This window comes from Sparassis crispa (assembly GCF_003851025.1).
Source record: "Sparassis crispa DNA, contig_000003F, whole genome shotgun sequence".
NCBI classification, from domain to species: domain Eukaryota; kingdom Fungi; phylum Basidiomycota; class Agaricomycetes; order Polyporales; family Sparassidaceae; genus Sparassis; species Sparassis crispa.
In genome coordinates, this window is record NW_020939750.1 from 546,128 (window position 1) to 571,933 (window position 25,806).

The following is a 25,806-nucleotide window of genomic DNA, read 5'->3' on the forward strand; positions in this document are numbered from 1 at the left end:
GAAAAGCCGTCGGGCCCATCGATCGCGACGCAGAACGCGACCACGTGACAGCAACGTAAGTAAAGTATCCCACGGTTCAACCCAAGTTCAACCATTCCGAATGCACACCACCGTGACGAGTCTCCCGTTTTCTCACATCATGATCTAGGACTTCTCCTCGGACGAACTTTCTTTGCAAGTCTGACGTCAACTATGGATGCAGTATACACCCGCACGGACACATTCGCGGAGACAACCCCACCCGCAGTCAGTCGTAATGCATCCGCGATCCACAAGGTATCTGCCAGGCAGATGTCCGCCAATTCCATAGATCGAAGAACACTCCATTTCGTGACGTCACCCTGTGACCACGTCCAGTATCCGCTGTGCGGCCAGTTCTCGCGCCTGGCATTCCTCTACCCTGGAACGCCTCTCCGCCCAGGCTGGGGACTCACATAGCAAATACTATTCTTGGCAGACCGCGCGGCAGGAGCACGGCCGCCATGTCAATATTCAACTTTCAGACATCCTGCGCCACCTCTTCTGTGGGAATCCAATTATTCCAACTCCACACGGGACGGCGGCGTGCTATCTCCCGCGTCTAGCCACAGCGCCTGGGGTCGCCTCGGACGCCTATGCTGCACGCTGCCAGGAGCAATCTTCCGGCTTGCTGACGCCGCTACGCACCCGGGAAGGACGCAGAGACGCCGGACGGAGATGTGACGATCCTTCCTGCGTGCCTCGATTGCAGATACCGGTGAGTTTTCGGTGCTGATATGATACGATACGATACGATATGATCTATCATGCTATGTCATGAACTCGTCGAGCTTGTTGCATCGATGGCATCGTCGTCGGTGGTGTGCAGTTGCAGCCGGCCATGCGGATGTCGCGCAGACTCGGAAATTGCGGCAAATCCCACACGGATGAAGGTGGAAGACAGAAGACGGTCGCCTGCGCCGTGCCAACGCTGCGCACGCCCGGAAGTGCAAACGGTGGCGAACGGCGTATGGCTAGGTTTCTCAGCTGCGGCCGTGCAGCACGAATCGTATGCCTGTGGTATGTCCGTGTTGCTCTCTCTCGCGGTTCTCACACCTCAGGCAGGCAGGATGAGCATTTCCACGCGTAGTCCGTCTGAAGGCCTGCGGAGGTGAAAAATGCGTTGCTTAAGCTTGCATCGAACCTGAGCCACCCCAAGACGCCCTTTCCGACTGCACGGTTGTAGAAGGCTCTTCGGGCGGCCCAGCGAGAATACTCGCAGATCTTACATGGCGTGCCTCTCTAAGTGGCTCCCGCTGCATATACAGCACCATCTATCCGAATGAGCCTTCGACCAGCGGTCACGATCCCACCGCGGTGCAGGTCCGCGTCGACGATCCCGCGTCAATGTCATGATCAGCAGCGATCTATAACAACCCCACAATCCCCACCGCACATGCACGCGTTCATTGGCTGGGCCTGCAGAACTGACAATCAGGAATCAAGCTCCCCTCATGCTTGATGGTTATCTCCCTTCACGGTTGACTCTTGGGCAAGGGCTCTCCGCGCCGAGGCGTTTGCAGACCAAGTTGTCTTGCTGTCCGCGCGTCTGGAACTGATACTGACATATTACGCCGGTGCGCAAGCGATACCGATTGCGGGGATGGGCTCCGTCGGTCGACGTGTGCACACGATGGAGTGCTGACGCCATCGCCATCGTTCGACGCGATTATTATAATGCCGCATCGTACGACTCGCTCTCAGCGTATTCTTTGGGCTGCAGCCGCAAACTGTTACAGGCCGCGCGCCGCGACGTTTCACTATATATTATCTGGGCTCATCCGCCTCAGGGTGACGACGAGCGGGCAGCCGAAATTTATCGGAAACACCACAGCGCGATCTTCCCTGTGCGCACCTCTCGCACTCACGTTTCGGCAAACAGGCGGAACATCGATCCTTCCCTGCGCCATCACGGTACATTGACCCGCCAGCGCCCGCGCCCGCCCATCGGCGGCGGTTACCCATTCGTGGGTGCAGCCGCCGACACCAGCGCCCGATTACGTAACTCAAGCTCACAGCGGACGCATACCATTCTGGACCCGCGGCCATCGCGGGTGCCGCGGCGCCCCGGCGTCGGCATCGGCGTCGAGAGGCCCGGAGCGCGTGCCGTGGTACAGTCAGGACGGCGGCGTCCCGCTGACCAAGCCGCAAACTTGGCAAACACAAAAAGAGAGCGAGCGGGCGATGACAAAGCCCCGCGGCGCGCGGACGGTCTTGGCTTAGTCACGCTGCTGTGTACTCACCGCTCGGCGTCACGCGATACTGTACGGATTATGGAGTCGAGTTGGATTTTCGCTCTTACGGACGGACGGAAGAGGTGGTATTCATTTCTTTCATTTCGTTGCTTCTGCTACTGCTCGTGCCTACTGTACACTGTACATACACGGTGCCCACAGGCAGCCAGCCGGGGGGGGCACACCGAGTACACCATCGTTTCACCATCATCTATCGCCTGCGCAGCGCAGCGCACGGGCGATGGCGCGCCGCAGGATGTGAGGAAGCGGCGCGTGCGCGAGAGAGAGAGAGTTGTGGGGTAAACTGACCGGAGGACGTGGACACTGAGTACCGAATGCGTGATGCGGGGCGTGACTGCGAATAAGTGAAATGGCCGGGACGGATCGTGGTGGACATGGGAGTGGGAGACGGGAAGGGGAAAGGGGAGGAAGGGATGAGGGGCGGTCGTGTGTCGGAAAGGTGCCCCCGGAGAGATGCATGTGAGGTAGGAAGGAAGAGTGGATCGGGGAGCGGCGCGATAGGGGACCGCGCGGACACGCGACGGAGAGGGGCGCGCAGCGGCCGCTACCAGCTCCGGTAGCAGCTGACCCCATCTGGGCTCGCGCGGCGCGAGTCGATAGTCCATGTGCGGTCGTGTGCGATGTGCGGGAAAAAGTCAATCCTGGAGTAGGCTGTGGGGGATGTGCGCAGCGGCGCGTGCTACGTGCGCCGCCGTGCCCGCCGCCGCGCAAACCGCTGCTGCGCGTGGAAGAGCCCGAAGCGGACGCGCAGTATGACCGCGGCCCACTGCTGGCGGAGCGTATATGTGCACGTCGGGCTGTAGATCGGGAGGACGCAATCAGGACGCGTTCGTACAGATCCAGAACGAGGGAGAAAGACGTACACGAACTCGACGTCCACGCCATCTAGAGCGAGCCTGCTGCTATTAGGGTTCGGCGCGCTCTTCTCGGAGCCCGCCTCGAGTGGTGGTTCAGCCGCGGCAGCGCTGCGCCTCATCTTCTTCGAGGTATTGCGGTTCAGCGAGATGCTGCGCCGCCGCCGCTTCTTGCCCCCCTCCTCCTCGATCTCGTCCTCGAGTACGGACCCGCGCATGGGCAACGACGCGTTCTCCTCGAGCGACCCGGCGGGCGACACGGACATGGGCACCGGCGCCGCAGACTCGGCGAAATAGTGCGAGTACGCGGGTGTGGCGGCGTAGGGCGTGTACGCGTACGACGGCGACGCGTGCCCGCTGGCGCGGCGGCGCGGGGGGGTCGCGAAGGGGGAGAAGTGCGACTGGGACTCGGCGTCCTCGAGCACCGCCTCTTCCTCGTCGGCCTCGAACTCGGTGGACCAGTCGCGCTCCCAGTTGGGGCGCGCGGCGGCAGCGGTGATGGAGTAGGAGGAGTAGCGGCCGCGGCTAGTGCTGCGAGAGCGGGCGGTGCCGCTGCTCGGACGCCGGCGATCGTTGCGCGAGGGGTGGAGGACGGGGAAGTCGCGGTAGTCGGGGTCGTGGAGGTCGCCGTGGTGGTCGACGTAGGCGCGGGTCTGGTGGTGGGTCGCGTGGGAGGGGCTCGCGCTGGACGAGGAGCCCGAGGAGGCGGAGCTGGCGTAGGCGGGGTCGAGGAGGCGGGAGATGTCTGCTGCGCGGGTCGAAGGCGTGTACTGGTGGGCGAGATGGCTGCTGGGGAGGAGGGTGGTGATGCGGGGGATGGGGGACTGGGAGCGCCGGTGTGGAGAGTGGCGGTGGTGGTGGTGGTGGTGGTGGTGTAGGTGCTTGGGCGCAGATGGGGGAGTGCCCCCGGGAGAGTCGTAAAGGGGCATGTCTGGTCGTATGAGCTGCTGGAAGGAGTTATAAGGGCTGACCAAACAGAGCCGGAGAAAAAATACTCACCGGTTGCTTTACGCTGGGTGCTATGTGAAGCGAAGCAAAGGGGAGCGCTTTGGGAGTGCCTGTGGCGGGTAGGTGCGAACGGAGGCTGTGGGCAGGGGAAGGCGGGAGCACGTCGGGGGTGATGAGGAAAGGGACGAGGGTGGCTCGGGGAGGAGGAGAGAGGGTTATATAGACAGCGGGCTGGACGGGGAGAGCGAGTGAGATCACAGATGAGGAGGGAGATCAGCTCGGTCGGTCCGTGGCGTAATCACAATCGTCCGGCACCACCTTCCATATCGGGCCACTTTCTCACGGGATATCTCGCTTTCCAGCTCTGCTCACCAATGGCTCACAGGTGCCTCACCTCAGCCGCCCCCTCGCTTCGCCTTCCCTTCCGCATCCACCCAGTGACTCCTCTCCGCCAGCGCGCACATGCCCCCCGTCCGGCTCTCCCCATACCCGTGAGTCACCCGGCCACCAGGCGCCCATCCGCCCGTCCACCAATCAGCTTCCTCCTCCCGCCCAATTTCGATATCGGCCCTATTCATTTACCCTAATTCCTCGCCTTCCCGATTCGTCCGACTCGTGTAGATAGACTTTCCCCACGTGATACCCTCCTCCAGCTATTTTCGGACCGTCTACGCGTCGAGGCGGCTCTGCGATCTCATTCGCCCAGCCTGCTTAGCCCGAGGTCCAGTCGAGGTTCCCGAGGCCAACGACTGCTAACTCCTTCCGTTTTTTCTGTCCCAGGCCGCGAAACAGGGATAGGGTCCATGTACAGCAGCATCTGTGCAACAGGACATCCTTTTGCCCTTCCGAATTTCCTCGTCGAACGCAAACTTGGCCGACTTTCTTTAATCGGCCGCTCCACCCGTCGGTCGGACATTGCTGTCTCTTGCTCGCCCACCAGCCAATGGCCTACTTCGAACTCTGAATCATCGGCGGCTAGATTATCTCTCCTCGTCCTTCTCCGAGTCCCAAGCCGATGCATTCGCCCTGCCCCACCCGCAGCCTTCCGTTCCTCTGCATCTCTGTGGTCTCCACACGCGGTACTCAGTGCTTCTTCGACGCGACTTGTCCGAACCAGCTCTTCGCACCTCCTATCCTGTGCCCTCTGCGTTCATCATCGTCACGCACGCGATGACACCTTGATTATACATCTTTCTCCGGCCTTCTATCCGGCCAAGCTTGCGTCAAGGTATGTATGTACTCTATGTAAGTACGTGCAAGTGCACGCGCAGGTACGTCACCCACTGCACCGCTCCCACGTACGTACCCCGGTCTGCGCATACGGTCTGCGCTGCGGCCGTGCCCGTTATATTCGTCCTCGCCCACCGCGCAGCTCAACACCGCCCAAGCGCCGCAGGCACAGCCAGGCCTCGCCCACCACTCTTCCCGCACGCACTCCGCGTGACCACGGGTGGGCACCCGCCTCGTCCGGCGAGCCACCGCCTATCCACCTAACCTGCTTATCCTCCCCACCCACAGCCACTGCACGCCCATCTCGATAGCGCGAGATGCCATCGGCCCTGGCGTGAGCGCGACGCTTCTCGACTTCGCCGCGCCTATCTGCCCACCGTGCTCTGGCTTATCCTCCTCCCCATCTGGTGCGACGCGCGTCCGCGCATGACCCAACCGCGATGCACGCAGAACGCAGAAGGCGGCACCACCTGAGCGTGGGCGTGCCCTCACCGCACGCTAATGTCGGCGCGTCGGCGCGTTGTCGGAGCGTCCCGCGCGTTCTGCTGTTCATCCCCACCCACCTCGTCCTCGCCTCTTGCTGCGAACTTCGCTCCGGTCGACCGGGCTTCGGTGCTCGCAGCGTCGGACGCCCATCGTCGTCGTCCGCATCCGGCACGTTCTCGGTATGCCCGCATCGATGCGCGCTCGATAGGCAGGGAAGGGAACGCGCAATCGCCCGGCGCGCGCTTGCGATCGTCGTCGTCAGCGCCAGGGGCTTTTGCAAGTCCGTGCTTCCCGGGTGGCGAAGACGTCGACCCCGCGCGCTGCGCGCACCACATCGTGCGGCGAGGACGCGTCGTGCCCGTCGACGCGTCGGACGCCCATCGTCGTCCTCCGCATCCGGCACGTCCTCGCTATCTTCCCTCATCAGACACGCATCGATGCGGCACCACGCGCTCGCGATCGTCGTCAATCGGCCTGGCGAGCGCCAGGGGCTTTTGCAGAGTCCGTGCTTCCCGGGTGGCGACCCCGCGTGCTGCGCGTACCACATCGCGCCACCCTCGCGGATGGACATGCAGACTGCGCTGCGGCGAGGACGCGAAGCACGGGCAATTTTGGCTCGCTGCATGTGAGTCGTCGTCCCACGACGCCACGCCGTGCGCTGTGCGCCACCGCTGCGCTGCGCTTCGGCGGTTGGCGCAGCGGGTGGGTTCGGGGCAGGAGTATAGCTAGTATGCTGTCCGTGTCCCATGTCCACCGCTGGTGGTGGTGGTATTTCGGTATGGAAGCTGCGCGCGGCTGTGGGATGCGTCCGTGTGGTCGTGTATGCGTGTTCGACACGCTTCCATTTTGTCCTCGAATATACGACGAGATTGTGTGTGCGCGTGTGTATGCGGTGCGTAAGCTGAGGGATTGGGTTATACACTTGCGGTCGAGCGCGCTCGGCGAATACACGATTCCGAATTTGAGCGTGTGCCTTCTGGGCGCTGCGCGAAGCTTCTTTCTCTGAGTACTGCGCTCGGCGCGGGAACGCTCACGCGCGCGCTGGATTCTGGGTGATGATGATGAAGATGATGATGAAATCTGTGTATTTATACTGCAAGTAGGCGAGCAAGTGCGCCGGGGAACAGTCACAAACGTATACTAAAATACGCACCGGTAAGGGGTCTGTCTAGGAAGGATGTGGTCTGTGCTTCCGTAATGCGGCGGTGTCTTATGAGTACTGCGTTGGTCGGTGGTGGGGAGGTCGTAATGTCAAAGGGATGTGTCCGCGTGAGTATTCTAGACGTAGTCATAAGAGGACAGCGTAGTGGGAAGCATGCGTATAGCGAGAAAAAGGAAAAAACACCTCGATCGTCGTTGTACTCTGCTCATCTTGAATCCTGCTACCCTGCACGTTCGTGCGTGCGTTCGTGGTCCTTTCGTTTGCCATACGGCTTGCCCGTCGTTTGAGGCAGTTCATACTCTGTCGGACGGCGCTGGATTCTGGAGTCTACTGGAGGTTCAACGAAACTTCTCCTTCCTTCCCTTTCTCTCCTGACCCCTACGCGCAGTCATCCCTGTTTATGTCCGCGGAACCCGATGCATACGGTCAAATCCGCGCTCTCCTCGTATATCCGCTTTTTCTCAGTTTTTTTTGTGCTGTATACTTATCCGAGACGCCCCGGGCGTGCTACGAGCCGGAGGGGGGAGGGACCTGTGTTTACTGGAAGTCGCGAGTCGCTTCGAGAAGGGAAAATTTTCGGGTGATTCTGGCGTATGATTTGGCCAGGATACTGTACTTTGGCCCCCCGGGTTGCATGTGCACCTCTATTTGCGGTGGATATATGTTGAGGGTGGACGCCCGGGCCTCGAGTCGGACGCCGAGGATACGCCGTGGGGGGAGATCGCGGGCGTTGCCGATGGGCCGCGGTGAGATTAGATAATATAATCTGGGGAACTTCGTCCGGCGGGTCGATTGTGGCTTCCGATTCGCCAGAGGACGGATTACGTGTGGGGGATCGCGATCGCGATGTTATCGCGGCGCGTTCGTTCGTCACTGTGACGGTGGCGCGTACGTATACACATCCATTGTCCTTTTTTTGTGGTTGAATTGTATCTTGACGTTGTTTCTTGTGCGCCACTCGGTCTTGTGCAGGTATCCGTGCTATCGGGTCGTATCGATCCCCATCGTCGACTCTTGAGCTTTCAAGCTTCTGGTTCTGTATCGATGTCGATGACGCCGCCGCCGCTCGCGTATTGTCTCTCGCTCGCACGTTCTCATGATGAACACGTCGCACCCACCCCAGTCCTGGGATCGCCTACGTCCTTGCGTCACGTAACGGTCGACATCAGGCCCGCTCGATGCTCGGTGCCATGACGTCACAGGGACGTCGATGATAATGACATGCAAGGAAAGTCCTAGTACCTGTACGACGACAACTTGTCGTTCAGGCTCAAGTGCGTACGTCGTATATGACGAGGTATGTGCTGGAGTTGGCTTGTGCGGGCCCCCGCTGGGAAGGCTGGGACTGCGCCACGGTACGTCCTCGTCAAAGCTTGTATTTCGAGAAGGTCTAGGACCCGCTCGTGATTACACCCCCCACACTTCCACAACCCGCTTCGAACGCAGATGTACTCGCATATGCTGCACGCATCGCCTCGTCACGATCGGATCCGTCTGGCGCATCTCCTGTTCCACCACGCTCACGGCTCCTACAGAATGGCGCTCGTCCGAGCTCGCTGGTTACCCTCTCATTCGTTCACCGCTTCAAGGCGGACCCACAACGTGTGCGTTCTACATGCTTACTCGTGTACGATGATCGTTCTTCCTGACTTTCACCAGGGTGGCATGTATCTCCGTCGATGGATCCTGATCACCTCTGTGTGACTTGCTTCGAGAAGACATACGCTGCTCGCGTCGCCGATCCGATTCATCGTGGAGCATCTGTTACCCACTACTACTCCACCCTGTTCACGGCTTATTACAGAATGGCTTGTTCAAGCTCGCTGATTACCTTCTCGTCCGAGGTGGTTGGTTCACCGCTTAACTACAAGGCGTGTGGTCTACGTGTTTACTCGTGCACGATGTTCGTCCTTCCAGACCTTCTTTAGACCGGCATGTATCTCCGTCGATGTGTCCTGATCACCTTCGGGCCGTCCGACGCACCTTGGGGATATGCAGCTGTAACTGAGGCTCGCATGAGGCAGGTGCGTCGGCAGATCAGGCTCTTTTTCCTTCGCCCCTGCAGGGTCGCGTACTTGCACCCCCGGATGCACAATGCAACACGCATACGCCACCCGTCTGCGAGACTCACTGGAAGGCGGTGCTGGTTGGAGGGCGGCAGTCTCTACGGTTACAGAGCACGAACCAGCGTGCCCCACAAGAGACGTAAATAATCCCATCCGGCCCCCTCTTCTCCGCATTTCCTGCATATATGCATCAGGAGCCTACTCTCCGACCGGACTTCTTCGACCCTCCGCGGGTTGCGCGAACGCGTCACGGACTTATCGCTTGTCGTTGGAGGTGGTACACGTCGCCACCGCGCGTGCGCTATCTGAATTGTCCTCTCGCTGCTTCTCGCACTGGCGACTGCCTGTGGCCACCGCCTCGCGTTGATTTTGATATTTGCTCCGGAATTCTGATGAAACTGTCTCACCCGCCTGTGAACGGTCCTACTGCGCGCCCCGGCGGACCGTGTGATGCCCTCTGTCGACGCGAACTCGGACGTGCCACGCTGGTCGTACGAAGGCTAGCACGAGCTGGAAATTGCAGGTAATTGCGGTGCTACACCTAAGGATCCGCATCTTCTGATTACGCTGAACCCACCGATCCGCATCCTCGCCAGCCTTGGTGCACTGGTGAACCGGTCATCCAGCGACCGACGCCGCGATCTCGGTTGGACGCATCGCGTGGAACGGTATGGCGCACTTTGCCTAAAAGGGGAGCATGCCCGCCCGCGCAGGCCCATCACGAAGCGCGGAACGAGGCGAAACGAGGCTAGTCGAACCGAAACGTGCTCTCATATTCAGCTGCAGCCGGTGTCGTACAACTCGCGACACAGCACGGATAAGTGGATACTAGTGGACAGATGCGAGAGGTGCCGCCCTGCCCGGCTGGCGGGAAGGGCGGGCTAGACTGAATGCGCGTTGCTCCGCTGGATGCCCGCTTCGCCTCGTGCTCGTCCAAATCTTGCGCCGGTACGGTGGCGACGCCTGCGGGTCATCTTGCCCGCCTTGACCTTGACACCTCTGCTTGCCGCGTTTTGTCGTATTCTTGTTTGCATTTTGGCTGCACGGACGTTGCACGGTGACACCTTCGTCGAACCTGCATGCTGATATCCCCTCCGGTCGCGTCGTTAGCAATCACCGGGCACCTTCTCGCTAATGAGACACCTTTCAAACGCGTAATACGCAGTGAGCTTCGTTGTTCCATCTGCATGCGCCCTGCACGAACTGTGGTGGTCAATTCAGTCCGCCAGTTCGCGGATTTTCTGACTGTTATCTTTATGCAATCTGCATGCTTGCTGAGTCGTCTAGTTTCGCATCTGGGCATGGTTCGGGGTTACGGTGCGTGCTCGATATGTTATATGCAGATAGCGAGCAGCGTGCATGGGTGCATACTGTTCTGTCCTGGGACAGAACGAGACGCGGAGACGTTGCAAATGACTTATGATCCCTTCTCGAGCTCAGCACCAACCTGCCCCGCATTCTACAGACAGCACCCCGATTACCAGTACCCCGCACTCGCGCATCTGGAGTTACGGCGCTATCGCGAGATACATTGCGCACTGCAGTGCAGTGCAGGCTGATCACGATCTCGCGTGTCATGCCAGTCCACACAGCAAGCCTCCGAGATGCCGCCGTAGTCTGCACGGCATGATCTGCGGCGTATGGCCAGGCTTCCGCCGGTCTGGCATCTGCTAGTGGGCGAGCGAGACCAGATGGGGCGAGATGGGCATCATGGGCTGGTGGTGCAGATGCCTGGACTGCACACGCTGGGTGTACGCGGGGGTGATCAGAGTGGCGGGACGGTGGGGGGATGGACACGAAGGTGGGTCATGACTCGACTCGTCCGGAGATGCAGGCGAGATTGTGTGGCGATCAGATATGTGTGGACCCGTGTGCATCTGTACATAACGCGTCCGTTCGTCGTCCTTTGTTCGCTAGGCACTCGTGATCAGGAGACGAGGGAGGTCGTCCAGAACTCTGTGCCGCGCTGCATGCACGCACCTGCATTCGCGTTCGCGTATAAATATCCGTTTCGGCGGTGGCGATTGACGTTGAGCAGGTGACGCGTGGACCTGGGTAGACGGGACGAAGTCCGAGTGGCAGGATGAGCGATGTGAGTAGAGCTGCAGGACTTCCCACCGGGTAAGATTACGCACGGACTGCAGATCCGAATCCTCGCGTCAGCAAATCGCGGTATGCATGTTTACAGTAGTCATATCTAGCAGACGCACTACGTCGGGCGCAGGACTCCGAGTCGGAGGTACCATAAGTTACTCTTCCCAGGCAGAGTAGACACTCTGCTTCAACCTGTTCTGAGCGGGACATGCCACCCATGCGGCCACCTAAATACGTAGGGAGCTCAAGAGATCCACTACTTAGTGCTACGTGCGCACTGAATCTGGGCTGATAGTAGAAATGCTAGAAATAAAGAATGTGTCGACTTGGGTTCATACTGTCAAGTTGATCCATCATCATTCGACTCATCCATGTGGTGTGGTCTAAAGGCATTTAAGCCAAGTAACAAAAAAACATGTCCCTCTGTTCATGGGAGTGGTAACGGCTACAGCGTATACTGGCCTACACCGTATTGTTGAATCCAGTAATACCCGCGAATTCTAAGTCTGACCTCGTTGAATTAGAGCATATCGCATGAACTCTGCTGCAAAAACCAAAATTTTTACAATGGTAAAGGTCAGGTGGACATGTCCGGGATCGAACCGGACCCCTCTCGCAACGCAGGTTCGGCAGAGAGAGAATATGCTAAGCGAGCGTGATAACCAACTACACCACATGCCCAAGATCCTAGAGGACAACGGGGAAAATTTTAGTCAAGGCATCCGGAAGCTACTCGCCGCTTTTCACATCGGGGAATTTGCATCTTTCTGGTATGGGCCTGATGAGCGATTGTAAGTCATTACAAGGTATAAAATATACGGAAGGTGTATAAAGCTTGTAGTCACGAGTATAATTACAGGTAAGACTATGCACCCTTTGCCAAGAACAATAAGAATTGTTCAAGGTTGGAATTATTGCACGACTTGAGCAGGATGATGGCTCTTGTGCCTCCTGTGAGACCTTACCAGCTGCAATGGCATTCCATTCCACATCCCAACCATGGCTGCTATGCTCAGTGCTCACCACCGTGACATTGGACATGAGACACCCAAGTCAACAAATATATTGGAGTATATGTAAAGAAACAGTTCATCAAAATATGCATACATACATGGAAATCACCCAGACGAACATCCAGGTCCGCCAGCGCACCACAAGGGTAAACGATGACCATCGGAGACTTGCGTGCGCAGGCAACACGCGGGCAACGTGTGGTCAAGATACCCTGGAGCCGGCATCACTGAGGGAGCCGTGATGTACCATGACCGAATATGCACAGTGAAAGGGGAAGTCATTGCGCATATCCACGGGTGCTGCAAGTGATGATTGTAACCTGTGAAGAATCAGGTGTGAGTGGAATATGATCCTCAAACATGGACAGCATCCGTCCTCTGCACACAACAACATGAGGAGTGCCCACGGAGCTTCATAGCTCAAGGATCAGGAATATAGGCACAGGAGTATCTCCCCACACATTGACACAGACAAACATGTCTGCGGAGCACGGTACAGCTCGGGAGTCAAGTAACATCATACCAAAGGTGATGGATGGGCAAGAAGAGAGATGATGCGACGATGGACGCGCCGAATAGTGTTGTTAGTGGCTTGGCTTCTGAGCCCAAGCCAGGCCAAGCCGAGCTGTAGAAAGTCCGGCCAAGCCAGGCCAAAGCCATCTGGAAGCCTTGCCGCTGGGCCTGGCTTGAGAATGCTCAAGCCCGAGCCGAGCCCATGAGTCCGGGGCTTTCAGCGCTATGTGCAGCAAAAATACAGGACTGCCTAACCCAACATCCGGCCTCATTCACACCTCACTGCTACCTTTGCTGGCACTCCTGGGCATACCAGAAAATTCCTCACTTTTACTATGACAACCCCTTCTGTGATATGCTCTTTTTTCCCCCAAAGGTGAGTATCTCCATGACGGTATGATGATATTGAAACCCTTAAGAACATCATCAGGGATTTGAGAGGTCTTCGTTGCCGCCATCACGTGCCAGATGGAGACCCTACGGAGAAAATCCAGATTCCTGATGATTCATAAACTGGCACAACTCACCTATAATGCTATCCTATAGGCTGCCAGTCAAGTTGAGTTGTCAATTTCTTATTGATCAACTATCTGAGTAGGTTACCTAGTAGCTACATACAAAATATTTTTTTTCTTCAGCAGGCCCGGGCTTGAGCCCAAGCCAAGCCTGAGCCGAGCCCAAGCCCTACCATCAGGCCTAGTTTGGAGTTTGATGAAGCCCAAGCCTGCTAAAGCCAAGCCAAAGCCAGGGCTTTCAGGCCAAGCCAGGCCCTCAACAACACTAGCGCCGCCGAAAGTTCAACATCCATGCCGATCACTTTAGGGCCAGCTGCAGTGGACTTCAGAAGATAACGAGGGCAAAGGGAAAAGCACGCACCATCACGTTATCCGTTATCTCTTGTCGACAGAGAGTCAAGCTGAGAATAGTCTGACAATACATTGCAAGCTGTTCATCAAGCTTGGCCACTGTCGGGAAGGCGTTACAAGATGTACAAAACGCAGAGTAGCTCCGGAGATGGAAGCCGAACAGTTATGGCTCGCGCACATGCTCAGGGCATAGCTATACAAGCACGACAAAGACATACAAGACGTGTACAAGCACGACGCGTCGATTGCAAGCTCTTGCACGCGGTTACAAACTCGCGTCACACTTGGTCACGCTTGTCAGAGCTACAAGCTCAAACAAGATTCAGGCAAATTCCCCGATGGCCAGATCCTCGTAATTAGTCTCCGAAGGCAGATGGTAGACACTCTGCTTCAACCTCGTACCTCGGATATCCGTGTCTGACGATCCTCGCGCATATTGAAACATTTCCTGCGACTGCATCAAATTGAGGCCACCCTGGCACACCCAGAATCCTTACTGTGGTTCCAAGGACGGATGTTACAAGAGACATTCAGACATACATTTGGAACATAGGTCTCGCGGAGGGAGGAATCATATTGTTTCCTACCTCTACAGCTTTGCACCCGCCTCGGGATGGCGCACCTTCAACACGACCTTTCCGAACTGCTCCCCTCGCTTAATGAGCTCAAATCCTTCCTCAGCTGACTCCAGACCATCAAGCACATGCGAGACCACCGGCACGATACGATGTTCCGCGAGGAACTTGGTCGCATCAATCAGGTCTTTGTGCGAACCCATGGTAGATCCTGCGAATAATGTGAGGACAAGCTTGGAAAATTGTCTGAAAGCACAGGATGCTGACCGATGAGCTGATGTTGCTTGAGCACTTCGCGCATTGTGAATGTCACTTTAGGACTTGCGGTCCTGATTATAAAGTGAGAGTCAGGAGCTAGTCGCTTCAGAGAAGAGACTTTCGGCTACTTGCATTCCATAGACGACGACTCTGCCCCCGGCCTTTAGGATCTTACTGGTCTTGCCTACAATATCTCCACCTCCAGAGTCGATAACAGCACTCAGCAGTGCTGAGGTCGCACCACCAGAACTGTTGCTCTTCAAGATAGCTTCCAGTTGACTAGGCCAGTCCTCTATGAAAAGTACCCGGTCGAAAAGATGAGTGAATGTACAGAGAGGATAGAAAGAAGAATATACCAGCTTTGTAATTCACCCCTGCTTTGGCACCGAGAGAGATCGCGCGCTGTATCTTCTCTTCGGACCCACTCGTCACATAGACGTTTGCGCCGCGCGCGAGGCAGAGCTGCATGGCGATCAGGGCGACACCTCCGCCTATGCCGGTGATAAGGACGTTGTCACCGTGCTTCACACGTGCATTCACGATTGATGCCCTGTCAAGGATTTGACGTGAACTGTTTACTGCAGCTTATGCGGGTGTATGGTGGAAAAACCCACCTCCAAGCAGTTACACCGCCCAAAGGCCACGCTGCCGCATGCTCATCATCGAGATGGTCGGGAGTCACAATGACCTGGTCGCGCTCTACGACAACGTACTGAGCGAACGTTCCCAATGGAACTACCCTTCCACCGCCTAAGATTACAAAGCTACGAGGACAGATCGTGAGTATCGTATTTATCTCCATTATTTGTCGTGATAGGAAATATACGCACTTCGACTCGGGAGCGTCTGGATCTTCTTCCCAGCCTCGCATCGGGACAAGGAATACTCGCTTCTGCAACAGAGGGTCACTGTTCTGACCCGAAGCAATCACAGTTCCTATATCAAACACAAATCAGTAGTACAGTACACATGAGATCCCAGTGACAGACGCGTGTACCAGCACCATCAGCACCGAAAGTACTCCCGAACGCAATTCCAGGATACTGTCCCTTGCGAATCCACAACTTGGAGTAGTGGAGTACCCTCTGTGAGCGTAGCAAATAAAACTGACTAGGAAATACGGCATACGTCTCTGTGATTGAACGCTGCTGCTGCGATCTTGACAAGGAGTTGGCCATTTTGCAAGGAGGGGATGGGACGTTCCTCCAGCCTGGCATCGTGGTAGAGAGGAGTGCGTTGTTGGAGAGACTTCTGTACCGTCAGGACCTTCGTCGTCCGGGCAAGCTGAGACATGGTGAACGACGTGGGACAGACAGAAGAGCACGCAATTTGGACATGGTCATTCGCAGCGGTTTGACGGTTAGTAACCAATGTGGGCCTGAGACTTGGAGAGGCAGGTGACTTTCCATATACAGGAAAGTTAGTTTCTGCAGATCCAGATCTGCGTTGTCTAATTTCAACTGCGTTTTCTTGACGATGACCAGGCAGCTTCGTTCTCGAGCATCCCGTCTAAACTATGCAACACTGTTTCAATACGAAGACGGCGACGGCGCAGGGCCTTCCAATCCATTTGTGGATGAAGCGGACAGCGGTAGTGACTTCGCACCTGAGGCCAACGAGGCTCAGGAGGGCGAGGGAGACGCCATGGCCGAGGACGTTGAGGAACAGGAGCAAGAGCTTAAACTCGTCTCGGATTCTGACCATGAGCGCTCTGTCATAGGGCCAGCTGGAACTAGCGGGGGACACAGTGCACCAGCTGCGAAACCGAGGAAGACGGTGTCTCTACCTCCCGGATTGTCTCGTACAGCAACTCGCCAGCAATATGCTCTCCCAGCTCTTCCTGGTGTTCATCACCGTCACAGAGCTGTTGCGCTCTATCGAAGGGACTCTCCGGTGGAGCGCCTTGCAAAGGCTCCCATGCCTTTTGCCCCTGATACAACAGTCCTTACCAAAAGCTCGACCGCCGATTCTGTTGTTGCTGAAAGAGTCGGCAAATCTTGGGGCTTCAATGTTGGCCCTGGGCCTCTGTGGGAGCTCATGGAGGACAGAGGGTGGTTCAAGGAGGAAATAAAAGGCGACGGAGAAGAAAAGGAACTTAATCGAAGGCCGAGGGTGTACGAGTCGATTAAGGTGGATGATTATGAGGTGCTCAACCTTCAGTACGTCACTAAATTGAATATGATGTATGAGTTTTGTCGACGTTTGACGGACTGGTAAGAGAGGCTGCACCATACTTGCCAAATGATGTGGTCGCAGATAAAGACGTCCTCAACGCCCCATCATCCATAACCTGTTCATTTGGACCTTTTGGTCAGCAAACACGCGTGGAAATGAAGATGTTTGAAGCGCAAAAAATTGGTATATTGTATTCATGTCATAGGAGTGCATATATGACCGTTGTGACTCTCTTCGCCAGCGGACTTCATTCCGGGCAGCAAATCCCATGTCTTCAATGCAGGGACACCAGTATGGGCATTAGACTGGTGTCCGATCCATCCTGACGACCGTTTTCGTGAGTTTACTTGATGTTTGAATACGCCTACGTCTCTGAACTTTTGCATAGGCAAATCCCATAAACAATATCTAGCAATCGCTCCGTTTCCCTCACGCGCACATTCTCCGTCAATTGGAGTGCGGGCGACACGACCTTCACATGCATGTATCCAGATATGGTCGCTAGCTCCTTCACGGGATGCAATGGAAGTCGACGACGAGGACTCTACGAGCAAAAACACCGAGGACGATCCCGGAGAGATGAAGTGCGAAATGCTGCTATGCCTGGATAGCGGCCCGGCGTATGAGCTCAAGTGGTGCCCGCTACCTTCGAACGATGCATGTGAGGTAGGTGACTAATCTCGCTTTGAGCCGATTGTTCACCTATTATCGGCGCATAGAATTCGCAGTTACACAGTGGCCAGTCTGGTCCGCGCAAACTTGGGATCATCGGCGGTACCTTCGAGGACGGCTCGTTTTCGCTGTATGTTGTTCCGGACCCCGCAACTTTAGTCTCTTACAATGAAGGAGACCATGGTACTGGCCCATTATTCAGTGCGTCACTAATCAGCCGCTGAAGGCTTCGCGTCTACTCAGGCTTTCTCATACATGTACAGTAAGGTTATCCAAGCCACTGTTGCGCATCGAGTTGGAAGAGACTTTGTGCTGGGCACTAGACTGGGCAAACAGTGAAGTCGTTGCCATTGGCTGCACGAATGGTTTGTTTCTTTTATCGAATGGCCTGAACTAAATCATTATCCTGAAGCCAAATGTGATTCGTAGGATCCATTGCAGTATTCAATGTTTCCCAAGCGCTCAAAAGCCCGGGCGAAAGTGCGAGACTGTCCCGCGCCTCTTGATATGGATCTCATCGTATTTTCAGTTGTCCTTCCCACGCACTACTTCTCCGTTCACCAGTCTGCCATTCGTGCACTGGCGTGGATCCGCGTGCCAGGCGTTTCCGCGGACGTAAAGCCCGCCGCTACTGACCCTACTGTCGTCGCGAGCGGCGGCTACGACGGTGTGGAGTGCCTCACCGATATCCGTGATCTCGCGGGAAACATAATGAACAGGACAAGAGGTAGCTCCATACGCCCTCACGAAATTCAGACATCGTTGAACGCGTTCGTCCGCAGATGTCATCAACTCGCTGTGCTACTCACCCTACTGTGGCGGCCCGATCACCATCGACCACGAGAACATCGTGAAGACATACTCGATTTCGCCCAGCATGCTTGGGCGGGGACGCACGCTCCTTGAGCCCGACGGTCCTTCTTGGGTCTGTCTATCTACCTGCACAATCTCTCCGAAGCCACGCTCATTGATAATGTATCCAGAGCCTTGGCGCGTCCGACTACCATCCGCAGCTTGCAGTCGGTGTAACTGATGGCAGCTGTCTTACTACAAACACGCTTAGGTCTACTAGGCGGGGAGGGATGGTTGTATGTTGATGCCGCAAACTGTAGAAGCTCGCCAGTGACTGACTGTCTTCGCAGCCGTTCCTTGTGCACAAGATATACCAGCTCGACTACAGCCGAAACACCGGAGAATACAGGATGCTCGAGAGATTCCTTCCCACGGTGAGCACCCGCCTGCTTGCTCTATGGACGTTCAGCCTAACGTTTCCATCATCGCAGGAGATGCAAGATCGGCCCACTGCGACGCGCCTCAACAAAGTGGTGCCAGTGGGCACCGGCGCGTGGCCGCCAGAGGTGGGCATACACCGCGTGGCGTGGAACAGTGGGAACGGGCTGGGGCGCGCCCCGCTCCTTGCGTCTGCGACCGGATCAGGGCTATGTCGCGTGGATTGGCTCTTGGGGAGGTGGATAAAGAATCGTATTCCCTATTATGGGATACAAGGCATTCGGCAGGAGACGGACATCGCGGACGAGGACGAAGAATCGAATTGAAGTACTATACTTACATGACGGTGGAGGCACACTAAAGACGACCGTCACACTGCTGTGAGGGATAATTTGACGTGCATACACTCCGGTGATTCTACGGAGCGTATGGCAAATCCCAATAATTGACCACTTCATAAACCACACGAAGGCCATATGCAATGAGGCATTGCATAAAGTTACAGTACATCTTTCAATAGAGCTTGACTATGTATCTGTAGTTATGCATAGTATGACTCCAATGGATTCGCTTCCCGTAACCTTAACCGCCTTGTTCAATTTACCCTCCTCCGCTTGCATTCATTACTGGATATTCGGCATGTATTATCCGACACAGCCCACGGCACTGCAACAGATATGAATCCGAAAGACTCTAAGAAAAAAACTTAGTCGACTCTCCGAGGATCCAAATGTGGTAGTGACTTGTAGACAGCTAGCGCTGGGGGTTGGATGAAACGTCGAGTTTGATTTAAGGGACAATCGTTACTGAATGGGGTCTGTACAACAATATGTTCACGTACAATCAAGCAGAGGGTAGCCGACGTACAGATACGCCAATGTAATTGTTTTATACCATCCGTATAGACTATGGTGTCAAGTCGATCTCGGCTTGAAAACCATGTCGACTGAACCGCTCGGACGACGCTCTTTATCTGCAGCATACGGCAACCACTCGAATACGCGCAGATTGTTGGTGAAAAATGCACGATCTTCCTCCCCGATCTCGCAGTCATTATAGATCCGGATTTCTTCAAGAGCGGTTGGCGCGTCCTCGCCATACTCCGCAGCCAGGGTAGGATCTGAACGAACCAACACCAGTTCCCTCAGCTCCTCTATATACATCTGAAGGCAGCTTCGGAGGCTGATTGAGATGAGTCGAGCGAGCGGTAATTCAGTTGGATCTATTTGTCTATCACCAGCCGCTCGAATAACGTGGTTTGGAGCATATTCCAGCCCACGGATATTGACATGGTGAAAGTGCTCCACCAATTGGGAGAGGCAATCATAGTCGACGTCAATCTCCCCGCGAGAGTTGGCAAGAGTGACAGAACGGAGAGCCGGGAAGAATTCGAGATGATTCTCAATTACGGGTTCCGAACCGTCTGACCAGTCTCGTGGATCGATGTAGGAGAAGTGGGCCAAACGCGGGGCGGAAAAGAACGAGAACATTTCGTTCACGTTTTCATGCCAGAGGTCTGAGACAGACAATTCTTCTAGTGCGGCCAAAGTCACCCTGGGAGGAGTACCAGGATCCTCCTCGAGATCCATAATATGCCGACGGCCCCCTCCGAGATGAAAAACGCGCAAATGCCCCAATCGTGCCAGCATTTGCACGAACTCCCTCCACTGTAAAGTCAACGGGGCTGATTTGTCCAAGGACAACAACTCCAAGGCTGGGAAGAGCTCATCAATGGGTGAGTCTGGAAGGCTCACTACATACTGAAGCGTCAGTTCCCGCAAGTTAGAAGCTTTGAAGGATGAGTGGAAAGGGGCCCGTTGAGGGTGACTAGGCGAGGAAAAATCAATGGGCCCAGTGTATGTGACCCTGAGTTTTTCCAAAACATTGGCACAACCACGCAGGGAACTATTAACGTAGCCCAAACTTGCACCTGTGAGCGCTGATAGTGACAGTGACTTCCAACGCCCCATATGAGGAAGGAGAAGACGGAAGATTCCTTTCGTAATGTCTGGTTCTCGATGTAGGCGGTTGTTGTTCTTCACACGGCGGTGTGTTATTATGATGATATCTAGGGGTGCGGAGTGTGAACGAGAAAGGAATAGGGCGAGAATTTCCAGGGAGGGGTCATAGGAGATGATCAAAACAAGTGTGGACCACAGTGACGAAGAGTCAAGAGCCGCGATTCTCCAACGGCGACAAACGGAAGCAACAAGTAGCGAAAACTGCAAGCGCATGCTTGGAGCAGAATTCGACCATCCGCATTTGAAGATCTCGCGGATAATGTCCTCTGGTAAGTTTTTCGCGGGGGTAACTAGCAAATGCGGGCGAAACAATCAGCGATCGATCGCCGATGCCACTGTGAGCTCAAGTACTCACCCTCCAATCCTACAGTACCCCCGAGATGAAGTGACATTTTGTATCTTTCTATAGGGCTCGTATTGTGGATATCGTTCTTAGATGTAGTGCAGCACTGCCTGTGAGCTCGCTCTGACGAAAGTATCAGTACTAGTACTGATCAAATGCTCATAATGCGACTGGACTTTGGGAAAAACAAGTGTGAATTACTCACTGATCGTATATCTAGACAAGTAAAGCACAGGTAGCAGCCAGTACGTATTAGGCGGTTCAGTTATATCCCCGAAAGCTGCTTATTGTTGTCCCGTTGGGTCGCAGCGCGGTGGAACACGCGTACGTACGGCGTGGCAACGTCCTAGGAGGTCGTATGACGCTCAGGGAAGAGTCAACGGGCGCTTCCTGAGCTCCATTCCCGCGAGTTCATCAACCTCGCCGTTACCTAGCCACTAGTACATAACCAGGCATCCCATATTGATACTTCGCATGACTGGGACTCGCCTTCAGCCGTACGAGCTTGAACCGCTGATGCCAGGCGGGGCTCAGAATGGTTTGAAAGAGGACGGTGGCAGACCGCGCAACGGCAAGTACAGCAATAGATTTGAGCTGAGGACGGCACGCTTAGGGTGGTTGTAACCAGCGTACAGTCGTGCTTTGAAGGTGTCTGCTGTTGCCGTGGTCTCTGTGATAGGCCTCGCAGCTGCCCTATCGTGCTGGTCCCCTCGAGCGCAATGTCCTGTTGCACGTAGACTGCCCACAGTGGACTCGGAAACCGGCGTAGGTCGTTTACCAGGTGTGTCAGGTTTCTTTTCTGTGCAGAATTTGTCCAGTGATAGTTCCGCGTTTCCGTACTTTCTTCACAGTCCTCGGTTACAACAGTACGCTCCATTCCGCTCGTGGTGTTCACTGCTTGACTTAGCGGATCGTTTATGTAGCATGGAATGCATATCACGTTAGTGAGAGTTCTGGTCATACGCGCCCACTTTCTGATCCTCCATGTGCAGTGTGACATCAATGAAAGTCTCATTCTAGAGACCGCGCAACTCCTGAAGTCGCTTGGCCTTGCGGTATTAAATTTGTTCGTCATAGAGTCTTAAGGTATAATCGTTACATTGTACACAGGATGTTGGCTATAAGTATGTCAACATCGACGACTGCTATTCGGAGAAGAATCGGACTGCCACAGGTGATATTGTCGAAAGTGAGCCATATTGGATTGAAGCCCGCTCCTTTTCATCCTGTTCTCTCCGTCATGCAGATAAGGCCCGCTTCCCGTCTGGAATGCGGACTCTGACTAACCAGATACACGACCTTGGTCTGTAAGTGCCAAAACACCTGGTTCGACTTACATAGCTCTCACACGCATGCTCCAGAAAAGCTGGTATTGTGTGTACCATGTACTTCACACCAGACGGTCAATTCGCTAATATACGTAGTACTCTGATTCCGGATGGTTCACCTGCCAACTATACCCTGGTTCATTTCAAAATGAATTGAGGTGCGATTTCATCCGTAGACGCACGTCTAAATTTCCACCATTCACATCACATCTTGCAGAGATACACGATTGTTCCAAGAGGAATGGGGTTTTGACCTGTTAAAGTAAGCTCGACCTCCGCTCTATATTGACGGTGCTGAGTATGTTCCCGCAAAGGTATGATAACTGTGCGAGTACGTGCATACATACTCCAACACGTCCCTAGAGTTGATCCAAGAATTTCTTTAATTGGTGTACTGTCCAGTTCCTTTCGACACGGTCATCAAGCAAGGCATGGTTGGCAGTACGTCGCACCTCGTTTAGTATCCCCTGACAAAAATTCAAATCTGTTGTGCAGAATTCCAGCGGATAGCTGACGCTCTGAGCAAGCTTGCCGCTACAACGAGAAAACCACCGATGGTATTGTCCCTCTGCCAGTGGGGTGAAGTGGGTCCCAGGACATGATGTTTCGACCGCGGATCTCATTTGTCGTGATTTAGGAGCAACCTTGGCTCTGGGCTAAGCGATTCGGCCAAAGTTGGAGGGTAAGTTAGTTGTCGTTTGTCCGGTACCTAAAGTGCTAATTGATCTTTTTGGGCCGATAGACTACAGGCGACATCGGTAAGCCTTCCTTCCGTTCAATCCTCGTGGCGCATTGATGGGTTTTCGCTTTCTGTTTGTAGATCCTAACTGGGGCTCAGTAACGAAAATCCTGGATGCGTATGTATCAACTTCCGCATGTAATTAAGTGTCGCTCACTGGCAATAGGAACTCCTTTATCACTTGGGCGTCTGATTTCTACGGTCACAACGACATGGATATCGTGAGTCGTATTCTCTTGCGGGGTCACGTTCGCTGACTGTCCATGGGAATTATATAGCTGGAAGTGTACGTCTCGATCTTTTCGCCGATATTCGCCCGTCGACTGACATTCGTACTAGCGGGAACGGCCTTACATACGAGGAAGCCAAGTCGCATTTCACGGCATGGGCCTTCATGAAGTCTCCCCTACTCATCGGCACTCACGTAGGTTCATCCCATTCTTATCTCTGCGCTTCGTCTAAATGGCCGGTCATTCAGCTGGCAAGCGCGACAGATGAAACGCTGGAAATTCTCAAGAACACCGAGATTCTCGCGATCAACCAGGACCCAGTGGTAGGCACTAGCATAAGCCCCTTCCGGTGGGGCATCAACGTAGGTGTCCTGGCGCCCTGCATTCACCGGTAGATGACTGACTTGGACGTTGCCTCAGCCGGATTGGGTTAGCAACTCGACGCACCCAGCCCAGTATTGGAGTGGCGAGAGCCAGAACGGCACGGTATTCATGCTTGTAAGTACATTATCTCCAGTTTATTTCCTTGACTTCACCAATCTCACCAGCTGAACACGCTGGACGAGCCGGCAGACATGTCCTTCAGCTTGACGGAGTCTCCGTGGATCAGAGCCGGGAGGCAATACTCCGTCCGGGTAAGTACACGCCCTTGACTAAAATTAACAATGCTCATCAGGTGTATCACAGGACCTGTGGACCCATACAGACAACGGCACCGCCGTGCGCAACTTCACAGCGCACGCGGTCCCTGCGCATGGTGTCGTTGCGCTGCTGTTGCGGGACGCGGGTGATGAGCCGGAGGGGATATATCCGCCGTGCGCGCGCCAGGCGTGGTGCATGAGTAAGAACGGGACGAAGTACTTCCCCGAGTGAGCAAGAACGGGACGAATAGTGTCGACCGTCACTTTGACATTTGTGGATGATTGCATATATATGCGGATCGTGGACAATGTTTTGGATTACCACTGTGCTTGTACCCAAAATGCTATATGTTGACTGAACATGGACATCGGTTGTCTTCATCTCGCTCCAACCGGAGCATCTCCCGGAGAAAATGCTGATATACACTCAGCAGGGAAGTTATTTCAATGTGCAGCGGATTTCGCTACGAGAGTGTTACGACGAAAACGTACGGATACACGAAGGAATACAATACGGGGAAGAAATAACAATATGAACACCATTTGCCGCCAACTTTTGTTTTCTCCAGGAGCTCTACAAAGTACGGGATACAATAGGCAGAACACCAGGATCCATCATCCAGAGCGCGAGCTCACTCCAGCACTCCAATCCTGGATGTTCCTCTGTAGTTCCACATCGCCTGCCTCCCGTGCGAAGGGGGCCAGCAGGCTATTCGTAGGGTAGGACGAGTATCATAGTCGCCATCATCGAGCTCCTCGTCGTCAACATCGCGGTCATCTTCAATCTTGAACGGTCCGACGGCACAAACAATATTATCGACTCCCCGGTAGGCCGCTTTACCGAACCTCTCAATGACGCACTGCAAGTAATGCCAGTCGAAGATCCCAGGAGGAGGTAGTCGAAGATCCCAGTAGGAGGCAGAGGGACGGCGGGGTTGTGAGAAGAGAGCGTGAAGCTGGTTCCATGGGCTGGGTCGCGTATTACGTCTGAACGTGTGGTTGTGTGGAATCCTGGAGGAGAATCCATTCCAGTGAATGCCTCGAATATTTCTGTAGCAGCACGATCATCGAGGCGTCTGAGGACAAGGTGAGTCGAGAAGTACTGATGAGCTCTGTAGCAGGGCGACGGAGAGATGGGGAAGGTTTGGTCTCGGCGTACGAGCAATTCCTTGAGCTCGGCAGAGCGGTTCTTGGATGTACGCGTGGTGACGGATCTGCTCTCACGTAGACATATCCTGGTCAGAACGATCGGTCTGTCGTCTTCATTGCGGAATTCGGATATCTTCGCCTCTAGCGTGACCCCTAGCGCGACTTGTGTCCAAGCCTCTCGAGACAAATCTTGCTCAAGCCAGTCGTCCACCGTACTAGAATCGTGTGTGTAGAGCACGCCATTTCCGCGGGGTCCAGGAGTCTCGCCACCCTCAACAGCCAGCCACCGGAGAATGGGTGTAGCGCGGACAGGTCTGCTTCGATAGCATACAGATGACCTCTCGTGACTGCATTGGGCGCGGTGGACGGAGAACAGGGCTCGTCTCATTGTCCTTCCAGGGGTGCAGAAAGCGATTGTGGATGCGGAGGTAGACCCTCCCAGTTGGGCTAAGTTCTCGTTGCAGGACGCGATGGCATCACAGTATCGTAGTACGAAACGTCCAGGAATAAAAGTATAGAAGATCCAATATCACGAGTGGCCGCTTGCAAGCAGCTATGTAGCTAGGCCGTGGGATACGGTGAAGCAGCTGAGACTGAGAGACTATTTTCAGTGCGAAACGTCTGGGCACGTGTGTCTCGAGAACGCTATGAAACATTGATTAAACACGTCAATCATCTTCCTCCGCGGGAAACCATCCTCATTGGATGCCTTCCCGTAGCCGTTTAGAAACGTTCTAAACTAAATTTCGTCTCTAAATCAGGCCGGCACGTCGGCAAATTGATCTCCGCATACCGTGAGAGCAAAGTGAGCTCTTTCTAAACCTTATATCTGGAAGGGGGGGTCGATCCCCCCTTCCAGATTCTAAACGTCTCTCTAAACGATGATTTCGATCTCCGCCCACTCGCAATGCCCATCTTTGCCTATATTTGCTGCTGCATA

The 25,806-nt window shown here is 54.9% G+C and overlaps 8 protein-coding genes and 1 non-coding gene across 9 annotated transcripts; 3 read left to right on the top strand and 6 right to left on the bottom strand.

Annotated features, from left to right (window-relative positions):
- Nucleotides 1–2,368: 2,368 nt before the first annotated feature.
- On the bottom strand, nt 2,369–2,878 carry SCP_0402070 (hypothetical protein; the record flags this gene model as incomplete). The annotated part of the gene is made up of 1 exon (XM_027756946.1): nt 2,369–2,878. The coding sequence occupies one exon, from the start codon at nt 2,876–2,878 to the stop codon at nt 2,369–2,371; it is 510 nt and encodes a 169-aa protein (XP_027612747.1).
- A 74-nt stretch (nt 2,879–2,952) lies between these two features.
- On the bottom strand, nt 2,953–4,056 carry SCP_0402080 (hypothetical protein; the record flags this gene model as incomplete). Its single annotated transcript, XM_027756947.1, has 2 exons — nt 2,953–3,070; nt 3,137–4,056. 2 exons carry the CDS (start codon nt 4,054–4,056, stop codon nt 2,953–2,955), a joined length of 1,038 nt encoding a protein of 345 aa, XP_027612748.1.
- A 1,689-nt stretch (nt 4,057–5,745) lies between these two features.
- SCP_0402090 (hypothetical protein) lies at nt 5,746–10,578 on the top strand (the record flags this gene model as incomplete). Its single annotated transcript, XM_027756948.1, has 2 exons — nt 5,746–6,416; nt 10,485–10,578. 2 exons carry the CDS (start codon nt 5,746–5,748, stop codon nt 10,576–10,578), a joined length of 765 nt encoding a protein of 254 aa, XP_027612749.1.
- Nucleotides 10,579–11,695: 1,117 nt separating this feature from the next.
- SCP_t0402100 lies at nt 11,696–11,794 on the bottom strand. Its single transcript has 2 exons — nt 11,757–11,794; nt 11,696–11,731 (listed from the first exon to the last, which is right to left on the bottom strand). It is a non-coding gene; the product is annotated as a tRNA-Ala (tRNA).
- Nucleotides 11,795–14,094: 2,300 nt separating this feature from the next.
- On the bottom strand, nt 14,095–15,631 carry SCP_0402110 (Zinc-type alcohol dehydrogenase-like protein; the record flags this gene model as incomplete). Its single annotated transcript, XM_027756949.1, has 8 exons — nt 14,095–14,291; nt 14,348–14,409; nt 14,471–14,630; nt 14,695–14,888; nt 14,953–15,102; nt 15,169–15,274; nt 15,336–15,402; nt 15,467–15,631. The coding sequence occupies 8 exons, from the start codon at nt 15,629–15,631 to the stop codon at nt 14,095–14,097; spliced, it is 1,101 nt and encodes a 366-aa protein (XP_027612750.1).
- A 183-nt stretch (nt 15,632–15,814) lies between these two features.
- On the top strand, nt 15,815–18,741 carry SCP_0402120 (hypothetical protein; the record flags this gene model as incomplete). Its single annotated transcript, XM_027756950.1, has 12 exons — nt 15,815–16,497; nt 16,557–16,696; nt 16,755–16,850; nt 16,902–17,179; nt 17,233–17,386; nt 17,449–17,550; nt 17,615–17,665; nt 17,715–17,912; nt 17,968–18,110; nt 18,169–18,273; nt 18,328–18,411; nt 18,469–18,741. The coding sequence occupies 12 exons, from the start codon at nt 15,815–15,817 to the stop codon at nt 18,739–18,741; spliced, it is 2,307 nt and encodes a 768-aa protein (XP_027612751.1).
- A 588-nt stretch (nt 18,742–19,329) lies between these two features.
- SCP_0402130 (hypothetical protein) lies at nt 19,330–20,828 on the bottom strand (the record flags this gene model as incomplete). Its single annotated transcript, XM_027756951.1, has 2 exons — nt 19,330–20,726; nt 20,792–20,828. 2 exons carry the CDS (start codon nt 20,826–20,828, stop codon nt 19,330–19,332), a joined length of 1,434 nt encoding a protein of 477 aa, XP_027612752.1.
- A 425-nt stretch (nt 20,829–21,253) lies between these two features.
- SCP_0402140 (Probable alpha-galactosidase) lies at nt 21,254–23,949 on the top strand (the record flags this gene model as incomplete). Its single annotated transcript, XM_027756952.1, has 23 exons — nt 21,254–21,350; nt 21,408–21,560; nt 21,631–21,645; nt 21,703–21,719; nt 21,772–21,834; nt 21,890–21,968; nt 22,026–22,086; nt 22,141–22,153; nt 22,204–22,265; nt 22,325–22,369; nt 22,422–22,438; nt 22,510–22,548; nt 22,603–22,691; nt 22,745–22,789; nt 22,850–22,865; nt 22,928–22,964; nt 23,013–23,067; nt 23,125–23,132; nt 23,186–23,270; nt 23,325–23,438; nt 23,497–23,574; nt 23,625–23,711; nt 23,764–23,949. 23 exons carry the CDS (start codon nt 21,254–21,256, stop codon nt 23,947–23,949), a joined length of 1,461 nt encoding a protein of 486 aa, XP_027612753.1.
- Nucleotides 23,950–24,426: 477 nt separating this feature from the next.
- SCP_0402150 (hypothetical protein) lies at nt 24,427–25,254 on the bottom strand (the record flags this gene model as incomplete). Its single annotated transcript, XM_027756953.1, has 1 exon — nt 24,427–25,254. The coding sequence occupies one exon, from the start codon at nt 25,252–25,254 to the stop codon at nt 24,427–24,429; it is 828 nt and encodes a 275-aa protein (XP_027612754.1).
- Nucleotides 25,255–25,806: the final 552 nt, after the last annotated feature.